General features: G+C 42.2%; 1 protein-coding gene across 1 annotated transcript; it reads left to right on the forward strand.

Moving 5' to 3' along the window:
- Nucleotides 1-1,901: 1,901 nt before the first annotated feature.
- Nucleotides 1,902-12,626, forward strand: ZNF175 (zinc finger protein 175). Its single transcript, XM_090260263.1, has 5 exons — nt 1,902-1,992; nt 3,559-3,812; nt 4,720-4,846; nt 5,101-5,199; nt 10,764-12,626. Exons 2-5 carry the CDS (start codon nt 3,741-3,743, stop codon nt 12,566-12,568), a joined length of 2,103 nt encoding a protein of 700 aa, XP_090116389.1. The 5' UTR covers nt 1,902-1,992; nt 3,559-3,740; the 3' UTR covers nt 12,569-12,626.
- The last annotated feature ends 750 nt before the right edge of the window (nt 12,627-13,376 follow it).

Raw genomic sequence — 13,376 nt, forward strand, 5'->3', positions numbered from 1 at the left:
TTCCACATGTTCACCAACCTGGAAACTGTCCAGACCCTATCCTTTTGGGTTTTTATGGAGACTTCTTTACATAGGCATGGTTGATTAAATCATTAGCCGTTAGCAACAGGTTCAACCTCCAGACACTCACCTCTCCCCAGAGGTGGGGGAGGGAAGGGGTGGTGTGCCACGGAAAGTTCCCACCCTCTAATCACTTAAGTTGGTTCCCACTCTGGGAACGATGGCCAGGGCAACAGCTAGAGAGGCACCAGTCCCATACGGTAGTGGGAGAAGTGCCTGGAAAAGGGGAGAGTGCTGCACAAGTGGCATTGTTCCCTCTTAGACCCCTCTCCCCACACAGGGCCACAACATGGTGAAATGTGTCGCCCATACTGATGAATACCTAAGGCTCCGCCCCTTACAATGTAGTAGGAGTGACAGCACTACCTAAGAAACAGAGGCAAACAAGCACAGGAGCCCATCAAGATGAGGAGACAGAGAAGTATGGCCCGAAAGGGGGAGCATTCAAGGTTCTAGTGAGAGAACTAAGTGACGAGGAGATAGCCAACCTAACAGACATAGAGTTCAGAACACTGGTGATAAAGATGCTCACAGGCTTGACAGATATGCTTAAGTGCGGCAAATGCATAAGGGAAGAAGTGAAGGCTATGCTAAATGAAATGAAAGAAAATCCACACAAAACCAATGGTGAAGGGAAGGAAACTGGGGTTCAAATCAATGATTTGGAACATAAGGAAGAAAAAAACAGTCAACCAGTACAGAATGAGTCAACAAGAATTGAAGAAATGAGGAGAGGCTTAGGAATCTCTGGGACAACATTATGTGTGCCAATATCTGAATCATAGGGGTGCCAGAAGGAGAAGAGGAAGAGCAAGAAATTGAAAGCTTATGCAAAAAAAATAATGAAGAAAAACTTTCCTTACTTGGCGAAAGAAATAGACATACAAGTCCAGGAAGCACAGAGAGTCCCAAACAAGCTAGACCCAAAGGGGACCACGCAAAGATACATCATCATTAAAATGCCAAAGGTTCAAGGTACTGGGTGGAGGAGAGCAAAGAAAAAAAAATTGGAACTACTGTAACAACAATCAATAAAATATACTTTAAAAAAAAGATAAATAAAAATTATGTTTGAAAAATGTGTCAAAACCATGAATTTGGGAGGATCCAGAAGAGTTAGACCCATTACTGTAATAAAAGCAACAAGAATGATGACATGATGATTCAAGAAAACAAACTGAACATTAGAGGATTTACTAATGGTTTGCAGGGGAAGTGTTGAAATCCTCAAACACTTTTTGCAAACATTGACCTTAAGAAATTTTTCTTGAGCATATCATAGAAACCTAATATGTATTTGTTGGATGAAATAAAATAAGTATTCTTTTTCTATGTGACAAATTCTGATTATGTAACAGCCCTGTTTTAAACATTTTGCACGTGATCATTTATTTAATCATCCAGTCCTCACGACCTTCTGAAACAGGAAATTGCGGTACATATCGGGCTTCTCAGAGTGGGACTTTAAATCAGTGTGAAAATACACAGGAAACGTATTTTTCAGAATGTATAATACCAGTTTCTCCTAGAAACAGACACTCACGGGTATTTAAAATGTCTCCTGCCAGCGGGAGACGACCCCGAGACTTTACTCTTTGAGATTGCAAATGCAAAACCTGGCGGTACGGAATGGAAGGTCTTTGGAAATGGCGGCCTCCGGCCTCATGATCCGCCGGGGCGCTGCCATGTTGTTCTCCTGTCAGTCCCTGAAAGGAAAGGAACTGCGGGATAGAAGTACTGAACCGCGTGAGACGCCATGGTAACTATTGGCAGCGTGTGGCTTCAAAGGTGCTAGTGAGCGTGCGCACGAGTCACCCAGACCGGAAGTGGCCCTGAGAGGCCATTCTGGCTGGGCACGTGATCTGCTGCTTCTGTCCGTCTCCTGCGAGACGCTCAGGTGATTCGGAACGTTAGCAGCGGGGGTTCTGTGAGGTTAGTGAGGTGAAAGCAGCTTGGTGTGAGTGATGTGGAGGTTGGGGGACCAGCGATGGGGGGAGGGTCTGGGGAGTAAGTGATGGGGGAGTCTGGGGTGAGTGATGGAGTTCTTAGTGATGGGGGCTGTCAGGGAAGTGGGGGGTGGGTTCGAATCGACGTTGGAAGGTTGACTCGTTCATTATCACTTTTTGCGTCTTTTCTGCAAGTATTTTTTGTAACTTAAATTCCAAATGTACTTTAATATCAGATTTTATATTGGTGGCCCATGAAACTTGCTTAGTACAGTAGATGGTACTGGGGACGTTTGGAGAAGCGTTCCGCCACTCGGGGCACTGAAGGGGAGGCAGTGATTGATTGAGGTCAGGACCTTCGGGGATCGGAGGACTTTGAGGGTCACATTGTGACACATTCAGGTGGGGGGCAGTGATTGGGGACCTGTGAAATCGGTAAAACGGGGTGCTAAGAGTAGCATATGGGAACCAGTCGACTGCATTGCTTTTTGGGCAGTGAGTGTTGGGGTCCTTCAGGAATTGATGGTACCTCAGTGTTGGCCTTTCCTTGGGTGCCTGTGCACTCGGTAAGGGTCAGTGATTGGCAGCCGAGCAGATCTGTGATTGCTTTCTCTTGGGTGCGTTATTTGGAACACCATATTGGGGATTATTTGAAGTCCTGTGGAAGTCACACTCTCTGGGACACATTTATTGGCAATCAAGGTAGTAATGACTTCTGGATCCCAGACATGTCAGTGGCTGGGAGGCATTTCAAGACCTGGGGATTTCTGGAGGCCAGAGCTGTCAATGACTGCATTGGGGTGTGGTGGGTAGGGGACAGTTCGTGTGGACAGGCCAGAAATGGTAAGTGATTGCGGGCCTGGTGTGTGTCTGCAGCTTTTTTAGGCACATTGAGATTGAGTACAGTGAATATAGGTTTTTTTCAGAAAAGGCTGGGCTGTCTAGGGTGAAATGTCCAGAAGCTTGGATTAGACATACCAGTCATGGCCAACTCAGTCTCAGCTCTCTGAAGGCAACAGAAAATAAAAACGATGTTTTGGAAAGCTGTCCATGTAGGGGACCACACTGGACAGTGGCAGCTGTGAGTAGTCTAGAATGAGGCCGACATGGGACTGATTCCCTTTGCAGACTGAGTGACCTTAAGGCAAATTATGTAACAGCATCAGGTACCTGACTTGCAACTTGCTGATTTTTATTCAGTGTTTACCACATGCCAGACAGGTGCTGAGGGATTAATAAGCCTCATGTCATGTAAGGTTCCCAATGCCTGCGTTAAAAACCTTCCTCCTCAGTTTGTAAACTACAACTAAAGTAATAGCTCCATATTCTCACCACTAAAAGGGTAGCAGAGCTGCACTTAAACCTTCATTACGTTTAGTCTAAACTCATGGTCTTTTCTTGATTCTTCATTAATGAGTAGAGTTGTAGTTTTCTGGTGTTGGCTTACTACACACACAGTTGTCTGGCACAGTGACCTTCACTTAAGGGCCCTCAGAAATATTTGTGTGGAGCAAACGTTAGATGAGTGACTATGTGGTCATTGCCTTTCCAGGGCAACTTGATGTCTCTTCAGAGCCCCTGGGTCAGGCCACATCTTCAAGGCTATAGGATCTCCCTTCACAGCTCAGTTTGACTCCCCAACAGCTCTGTCTGGAGCCTCCACATGCCCACACGGGCTCCTGGGAAAGTGGAGCTGTCTGCAAGACAGACCAAGAATTGAAGCGCAGAGAGGACATGCCTGCTGATATGCATTTGCTGCCAGGGCCCCAGGCCCTGGGTCCCGAGGAGCAGGATGGACTGTGTGAGGTAAGCAGGGGCAGCCCCAGGGGCAGTTGTCTAGAACTTCTGGGCAGACACAGGAAGCAGCCAGATCTGGACTCCCTATGCGTGAGACAGTCATGGATCCCTCTGCTGGAGGTTGATGTCAGCTCATATTCACAGATCATCTGTGTTACAGAGAAAACTGAACTGGCTGAAGAAGGAGGCTGTGTTAGAGAAGAGGGTCAGCCCTGGGCCAAAGGAAGAAGAAAACGTAGCTTCTGGTCTGGGTGGAAGCCCTAGCCACAAGCAAGAACATGCTGAGTCTTTCCTACTCAACACAGGCTAAGATCCTTCATCTACCACTGGGCCTTTGCATATTCTCAGTTGGTCCCCACCTGACTCCTATGTATCTGTTATGCTGGGTTGGCTTGTTTCCCTTCTGTTTTCATAGTTTTCAGAGTCATAGGATCCTAGAGCAAGAACTGCCTTTAAGGACTATGTAGTTTTTTCTGTTTTAAGAGATGAATAAAATGCCAGAGAACAGTGTTTTAAAAGTGACCCATAGATATTAATATTTAAGAATGAGAAAGGATATTTGGGAATACTAAAGACTTCCTGAAATTCTAAGTTTTTCTGTATATTTCATGACACTGTGTGTGTTTTAAAATAATAATGAGTAGCCATAATAATAGTGCATCACTGTCCTATGATAGGTATATACTCAAATTACAGAGATGTTCTATTTTAAAAAGCTATGATAAACGCATGGTTTTTTACCATTGTGAACTAATATGCCAGGAGATTATATATTATAATAGTGTTTACAAATCATCTCAACCTGACAAAAGCATTTTATAATAGAAAACATTAAAAACTTGTTTCTATCATACATGTATTTTTCCCATTCACCAATGATGACTAATTCACATAGGGTTGGGGTATGTTGTTATAGGGATCAGTGTCATTTGAGGATGTGACCGTGGACTTCAGTAGGGCAGAGTGGCAGCAACTCAACCCTTCCCAGAGATGCCTATACCTGGATGTGATGCTGGAGATCTACAGCCACCTCTTCTCCGTGGGTGAGCACACACGCCTGGGAGTCTTGGGTGGGCCTCCCAGAGATTTCCTTTCTTGTGGGATGCAGTGGGGCATCTGTAGGATGTAATTGGTTTGTCTTTGGTTTTGTCCTAAATTGTTCATTCCTTTTGGGCATCTTAACTTTTACTTTGTTCTTGGTGAAAGATGTGACTTTTCTGCTGAGCGCATGTAAGGCTTCATTCAGTGGCCTCTAGCACCCTAGACCACATCCAAATCCAATATCCTTTCTCATTAGCAGGGTACCACATTCTCAACCCAGAGGTCATTCTCAGGATGGAGAAAGAAAAGGAGCTATGGATAGGCGAGGCTGAACTCCCATATCAGAGGCATCAAGGTGAGTGCCTGGCACATGTGGATGTCTTTGGGGGCCATTATTCAACCTACCACACTTATCCATTCCCACAGTGGTGGACACTTAGGTTACTTCCTACTCCCAGTTCCTACAGCTATTTAATCTTGTAAATGTCCCGTAGGGGCTGGCATAAGAATTTCTGAGGTGAATACTCTGGAGGGAGATTGCCTGGTTGTTGGATGTGTGTCCTCAGTTTGACTAATCATCATCGGCAGCCGTCCGTCTCGAGAGACGATGGTGTAGCTTCTTAAGAGTCCATCTGCACCGCCGAGAATGGTTGTGCAGTCCGACTCGGGAGTGACATGGTATCTGTCTCCTCCCGTGTTGAATCGACATCTTGCGATGACGCTGGAGTGTCCTCTCCTGTGGAGCTGAAGCTACAGAGCCTGGGCAGGGTGATATGGAGGGTCTGCTGTTGCCCATGCAGCAGACCCCCCCTCTTTTTGCAGCTGAAGGATCCAAGGGAAAGACGGAGTCAATACAGCTTGGCTTCAGGTGCGCCGCAGGAGTTGCCGGTGTTGACTACAACGTCAAACCGCCTTAGGGACTCCGGCTCCGGATTTTCTGTCGGGGTTTACTCCCTTAGCCTTTCCCCTGAAGAGGTATGCCTCAAGGCAGCGGAGGTTTTTTGGAGTCAGAGTTTTCCTTCTCTGATGTGCCCTGACTGGAAGATCGAACCAGCGACACTTAGCTCGCAGGCCGACGCTCAATCCACTGAGCCAAACCAGCCAGGGTAAACCATACTAATAAACCATACTATTCAGATGGGCTGCACAATCTATACTTCCGTGGCCTTGGCACGAGAATTCCCCTATGCATACCTTGCTTGCCAACACTTTGCATTTATCAAGTTTCTCATTTATGGCCCATGCGATGGGTAAAAGGGCTATTTCATGACTTAATTTCATTTTTCTCATAACTAAGTAGTCAGAGGATCTCATCATATCTGTTATCTGATTGGGTTTCCCATGTGTACATTGCTTTTGTTGTATTATTTTATCCATTTGTGTCCATGGCGTTCTCTCAAGACTTTTTTCCTTTTTATTTGCCCCCTGAATTCATTGATTTTTCTTTTCTGTGCTGGATCTTCGTCCTTCTTTTTCCTCTAATGGTGATGCCTCCAGCTCGGGACTCTGTACTTCCCTCTGGTCATCCTTTCAAATAGGAATTGCCTGAAAGGGTCCTTCTATTCTGATCGTTAGGCCTCATAGTTTTCTGATGATCGTTGTATCAACACCTCCAGTCCCTCTGCCTAAATTGTGTTCTGTTGCCCTCTAGCTACAAGTCCTGGGGATGACTCACTTTATTTTTTGGAGATCAGAAATTGAAATCATCACACAATCTGAAATTATTCTCACCTTATATATTTTGTCAAATTCTTCTGTCTTAGCTCTTCCAGCTCAGTCTTCTAATTTATTTTAGAAGTCCTACCATTTTTTATTTTTACACTTATAGTTTAGTTGATCTTTTTTCATAATACCAGTGGTATCACCATAAAGCAGCTCTATTTTCTCCTGCTTGGGTTATTCTTTTCCTAGAGGATTTGTGGATTCCTGACATTTATGTGTTCAGCCAAGATGCTATTGACATATCACCCTGCCCAGGCTCTGTAGCTTCAGCTTCACTGGAGAGGACACTCCAGCGTCATCGCAAGATGTCGATTCAACACGGGAGGAGACAGATACCGTGTCACTCCCGAGTCGGACTGCACAGCCATTCTCGGCGTTGCAGATAGACTCTTAAGAAGCTACACCATCGTCTCTCGAGACGGACGGCTGCCGACGACGACGACGACGATTGTATTACTTTTTCATCAAAAAATATTTTAATACAAAATACAGTTATGGAAAAATAGTTATTTCATTGACATTATTATCTTGGGCACATATTTCCAATTTTAAAATGTACCTGAATAGTTTCATTACTCATCCTCTACTTTGTTTTCATATGTTCTTTATGTAGACATTATATATATAACATATACAGGCAATATATATATTGTCTATTAGGTGGTCCTCTCTACATATGATCCTTTTATTATTTTCCCTACTTCATTTTTATTATGTCAGTGTCAAGCATGAGGAAACCACTCAGGGTATAAAAATTACTGCATTTCTGAAGATGGGCAGAAAAGAATATTTTGCTTTACTTTAGAAAAGTAGTTTAAATACCTGCTGAAGTAAATTTAAAGGATCAGAGATTGTAATTGAATAGAGTGGATAATAGCATGAGATGTTAAAATCATTAGCCTTTTTGGCATTAATCATGTCTATTTAATGGAAGACTACTCAAAGAATATCAAAATGGGGGCTTACAGAGTGACTGCTTTTGAAGGTTGGGAAAAAATGATGTCATCTTAGAGGTGCAGTGACATTGAGAGGTAATTTTAAGGGCATAGAATTTATAGCTGGTCCATGAAGCAATTTTGAATTAAACAAAAGAGCAGGCAAAGTGTGGATAGAGGACATAAATATAGACTTGAATTTGGAAAGAAATTAGACTTTTTTCAAAGCAACATTGTTAAGTTGTGTTGGGGAATTATGGATAAGTTTTTTGCATAATTCTGATGTTTTATATCGAACATTTTGGGCAGTGATTTAAATATCTTCTAGTTCAGAAAGCAGTGAAAAGTTTAAAAATGTTCCAAACAACACCTGGAAACCCAGAGTGTAAGATCCTCAGAATAAATGAAAGCCAATGTTTAGGTAAAATTACTATTTAAGAGTGAAAAATGAGGCCTGTCTAGTGTGGCTCAGTGGATTGAGCACCAGCCTATGAACCAAAGTGTTGCTGGTTTGACTCCTGGTCAGGGCACCTGCCTGGGTTGTGGGCCGGGTCCCTGGTTGGAGGTTCACAAGAGGCAACCACACATTGATGTTCTCTTCCTCTCTTTTGTCCCCCCCCCCAAAAAAATAGATGAATGGAATCTTTAAAAAAAAGGAAGGAAAAATAAAATTTAAAAGAAAACAACTCAATCAAAAAATAGGGAAAGGAATTGAATAGCCATTTCTCCAAAGATGATATACAAACAGTCAACAATCATATGAAAAGACTACCATCATCACTGATTATTAGGGGAATGCAAGTCAAAACCACAGTGGGATATTACCTCACAGCCATTAGAATAGCTATTAAAAACAATAAGTAGTAAGTGTTGGTGAGGATGTCGAGAAATTAGAACACTTGTGCACTGTTGATAGGAATGTAACATGGTGCAGCCACTGTGGAAAATGGTGTGGCAGTTCCTCAAACAACTAAACATAGAATTAACATATGATCCAGCAATCGTTTCTTAGGTATATAACAAAAAAGAAAAAATCAAAAGCAGAGATATTTGCATACCTCTGTTCATAGAAGCACTATTCACAATAGCCAAGAAGTGGAAACAACCCACTTGTCTATTGGTGGATGAATGGGTAAACAAAATGTGGTGTATACATACCATGTAATATTATTCTGCCTTGAAAAGAAAGGAAATTCTGGCATATGCTATAATATGGATGATCCCCGAGGATATTATATGTGAAATAAGCCAGTCACAAAAAGACAAGTACTGTATGATTCCACTTACATGAGGTTTCCTAGAGTAGTCCCATTTATAGAAACACAGTAGAATGGCAGTTGCCAGAGGCTGAGGGGAGGGAAAAAGAGAGCTGTGTTTAATGAGTGTGGAGTTTCAGTTTTGCAAGGTGAAAGATCCTGGAGATGGGTCACACAATACCACCAATGTACTTAACACTACTGAACTGTAGACTTAGAATGGTTAAGATGGTAAATTCTATATTGTGTTTTTACCACAATAAAAAAGTTAAAGATAAAATTAAAGAATGTTCTTATTTTTTTCAAAAAGCAAGAGATGAATGAGGTTGGACAAGGGGTCTGGAATATGCAGTTCATCCAAAGTGACCGAAAGACAAAAGAAACAAGATATGATGGTCATATCATGCTTGTATTTAAATCTAGCAGGATATTAGCCTTTTTCTCTTCTTTTTTCTTTTTTCTTTTTTTAGAATCTACTGTCTTGTGTTCTATGCTAGTAAATTGGATGATCCGTGATTCCCATTTTTGGCGCCCTGCTTCCCCAAAAGGTATATTTGGTAGCATAAAGCTGAGAGTTATAACAAAGAGAACAAGATCCAGTATAATAATTTCTCTCCTGCAGTTCCAAACAGTTCTAAAAGGCAGGTCATCAGGAAGCCTTCCTTTCTGCATTCCCTCAGGTGTCTGAGTTTTTCTCATCATTGCTGCACCATCCCTTATGCTAACGTTGTCCACATGATTTAATGTGTAATGCTTCCAAAGCAGGTTCTACTGGGCAGGAAAAGGGTGGAGGTACAGAGAACCTATGGTTTACCACTGTGGCCCAGAAGTGGTGCATATTGTAGTATGCACAGTTCCATCAGCAAAAACAGTCTCAGCCCTGGCTGCGTGGCTCAGTGGATTGAGCGTCAGCCTGCGAGCCAAGTGTTGCTGGTTCGATTCCCAGTCAGGGCACATTACTAGGTTGCACGTCAGGTCCCCAGTTAGGGGCACGAGTGAGAGGCAACCACACACACACACACACACACACACACACAAAGGAAAAAAAAAGCAGTCTCACTGTCACATCTTATTACAAAGGAAATTGTGAATGGTTATGTACTTGGCCACAATTAACTTCTGTGGAGGAAGGTGAAACAGATTCTAGGGGAAAACTTGCTTGTCCAGTCTTCCCATGTACCCTTCTTGACGTATGCATATATTCCTAGATTGAAAAAAAAACAAATTTAAACTTCACGGAGAGTTGAGTTTGGTCATAGGTATTCTTTCACTGCTTGGCTATGTTAGGATTGACACTTGAACAGTTTATTTGGAGGATATATAGTGCTGGTAGATTTGGTATTGTTTCTAACAAGTAGAAGAAAGCTGGGAGATTAGTGACAATTTAGGTCTTAAAACTTGTTGGTCATGTAAGGTGCAGTTCTTCCTGCTGAATGTATTATAAACCTTCAGTAGAAATGAGTGAGAGGCCTTCTTTTGGTCTGGTGACACCATTTGAAACAGGTTGCCTTTATTCAGTTTCAGAAAGACCTGTCCTCTGAGCCTCCTCCTTCAAGTCTTGGCTATTCACAGACGTTGCTCTATAACACCCTTGTATGTTTTATCTTTTATCCTGTAGTCATCCCACTAGGTCTGGGTATCTACACTGCCTACAGAATGGATCCAGGTTGCCTTTGTTCATGTCTAATTTTCCCCTTTGGTGAGCAAAGTGGTTTCGCCCAATTACTCACCCATCCGGTTCCTCCTTTTCTTTATCTATAACATGGGGATAATGAGTGTAGTTACCTCATAGATCGTTGGGAGGATGAAATGAGTTTATGTGTGCATCACATAGAACATTGCCTGGCAGATGCAAAGTGCTATATAGATACGTACTTGACATATAAGAGCTGTGAGACTGTTTCCTTTCATCACCATCAACACCACCATTGTTATATGACTCAAGCTCTTTCCCTGTGCTCATTCTAACTCTTCATCATGTCTATTTCATCTTTTTCTCCTTCTAGAAATGAAGTTGGGTCTTAACACCCCACAACAGGACATTTCTGGAACAGCTTCACTTCATGATATGGCGGGCAAGATCATAAGAGATGGTTCTTGGTGGTCCACTTTAGAACTGTGGAAAGATGCTGGCCATACACAGAGAGATCAGCCAAATCAAAATAAACCTTCACATCAGAGGGCTTTCCTCAACAAGAAAAAACTGAATACAGAGAAAGACTGTGAATATAAGGACCCTGGAAAAATCATTCATGTGAGGCACCACCTTGTTCCTGCACAAAAAGGACATCATAAATGTTCATTTGCAAAACATTTGAAGCCTAACCTAGAATTAAATAGTCATAATCAAAGCAATACCACAAAACACCTTGATGGAATTGTGGGATCTGGTCACCTGTTCACCCACAGCCCTTCCCATGCTAGCTGCAAAAATATTCACATGGGAGAGAACTCCTGCAAAGGTAATCAACGTCCAAAAGTCCTCAGCCACAAAGAGTCTCTTGCACAATCTCAAATTCATATGCTGAAGAAACCAGATAAATGTACTGAATGTGGGAGGGATTTCGCCCAGAAATCACACCTCCTCAAGCAACAGAGATTCCATAGTGTAGAAAACCTCCAGGAATGCAGCAAATGCGGAAAAGCCATCACCTCACTACCAAAACTTGGTGACTCTCTGACAGATCACACATGTAACATCCCTTATATATGTAAGGAATGTGGAAAAGTCTTCGTTCAGAGGTTAGAGTTGATTATACACCAGAAAACTCACACTAGAAAGAAGCCCCACAAATGCCATGAATGTGGAAAAGCCTTTTTCCAGACACTCTCTCTCTTCAGACACCAACGAACTCATACAAGAGAAAAACTCTACAAATGCAGTGAATGTGGGAAGGGCTTCTCCCAGAATTCAACCCTCATTATACATCAGAAGATTCATACTGGTGAGCGACAGTATGCATGCAGTGAATGTGGGAAAGCCTTCACCCAGAAGTCAACGCTCAGCTTGCACCAGAGAATACATTCAGGGGAAAAGTCCTACATGTGCATTAAATGTGGGCAAGCCTTCATTCAGAAGGCCCACCTAACTGTGCATCAAAGAAGTCACACAGGAGAGAAACCTTATCAGTGCCGCAACTGTGGGAAATCCTTCATTTCCAAGTCACAACTTGATATACATCATCGAATTCATACTGGGGAGAAACCGTATGAATGTATCAACTGTGGAAAAACTTTCACCCAAAAGTCACACCTCAATATACACCAGAAAATTCATACTGGAGAAAGACATTACGTATGCAGTGACTGTGGAAAAGCCTTCAACCAGAAGTCAATCCTCAGTATGCATCAGAGAATCCACACCGGAGACAGGCCTCACAAATGCAGCGACTGTGGGAAAGCCTTCACGTCCAAGTCACAGTTCAAAGAGCATCAGCGAATTCACACTGGAGAGAAACCCTACGTATGCGCCGAATGTGGAAAGGCTTTCAATGGGAGGTCAAATTTCCATAAACATCAGTTGACTCACACTAGAGAGAGGACTTTTGCCTGTTACACATGTGGGAATGCCTTCATCCAGAAATCAGAGTTGATGATGCATCAGAGAACTCACATTGGTGAGAAACCTTATGAATGCTGTGACTGTGGGAAATCCTTCAGTAAGAAACCACAACTCAAAGTTCATCAGCGAATTCACACAGGAGAGAGACCCTATGTATGCACTAAATGTGGGAAGACCTTCAACAATAGGTCAAATTTTAATAAACACCAATCAACTCATACCAGAGACAAATCTTACAAAAGCAGTTAATTCTGTGAAAGGCTTCACCTGGAAATCAATACCTTGTGCAAATTTGCATATACATGAGTGAAACAAACGCTCCAAATTTCTTGAAAAAAAAAATTTCATGAGTCATTTAATTGTATGTTATAGAGTTTGTGCTTCAGAAAAACTCTAGGGATGCGCTGCATGTCACAAGGTCACATTTTATGTGAGGGAATTACTCAGAAAAGGACTTTTGAAGATGAGTAGAATTGTCCGTATTTGTACTACCTTTGTTAAGGATTATAAAACTCATCTGCGGAAGAAATCATGGCTAATGTATTGAGAAAAGTTTTTCTATAGAAAGGGATAAAAGACAGACTGTTACCAGATTATTTATAAGACAGTTTGTTGGAAATTATATTAATGATAACCCTAATGTGAGATACCAACATTTTTAAAGTGCCAGCAAACTGAATGATGACAATATTATGGGTGTATGTATATGTGGTATCTATATATTTATGTATGCATATTTTTACAGTCAGGTCAATACACACATACAGCCTCAGTTCTGTAGTGACTGCTGCAAAATCCACTGCATAACAGGAGGTGTGGGTAGATTATATATATTTTAAAGAATGTAATTATTTATTAAACTTATTCCCTATTGATATTTATATCCTGAGGTTGTAAGTCAACATTACTCATTTCTTTATGTAGACACATGAACTTACATTTTTGGTAAGTGCATAAATGTGACTGTATAATGTATTCTGGTCTTCATAGTGTAGTTTCTCTCTTTGTTCATGATTAGCTCGGCTCTCCCCTCCCTTTTCTTTCCGCCTCCGCCATG

This window comes from Furipterus horrens, unplaced genomic scaffold (genome assembly GCF_987537825.1).
Source record: "Furipterus horrens unplaced genomic scaffold, mFurHor1.1.pri manual_scaffold_13, whole genome shotgun sequence".
NCBI lineage: Eukaryota > Metazoa > Chordata > Mammalia > Chiroptera > Furipteridae > Furipterus > Furipterus horrens.

Excerpts from the sequence above, each read along its gene's own strand:
- ZNF175 (XM_090260263.1), top strand. The coding sequence starts at position 3,741 with ATGCCTGCTGATATGCATTTGCTGCCAGGGCCCCAGGCCCTGGGTCCC. Across the intron at positions 3,813-4,719 it reads AGCAGGATGGACTGTGTGAG|GGATCAGTGTCATTTGAGGA; the intron begins GTAAGCAGGGGC and ends ATGTTGTTATAG. Across the intron at positions 5,200-10,763 it reads CCCATATCAGAGGCATCAAG|AAATGAAGTTGGGTCTTAAC; the intron begins GTGAGTGCCTGG and ends TTCTCCTTCTAG.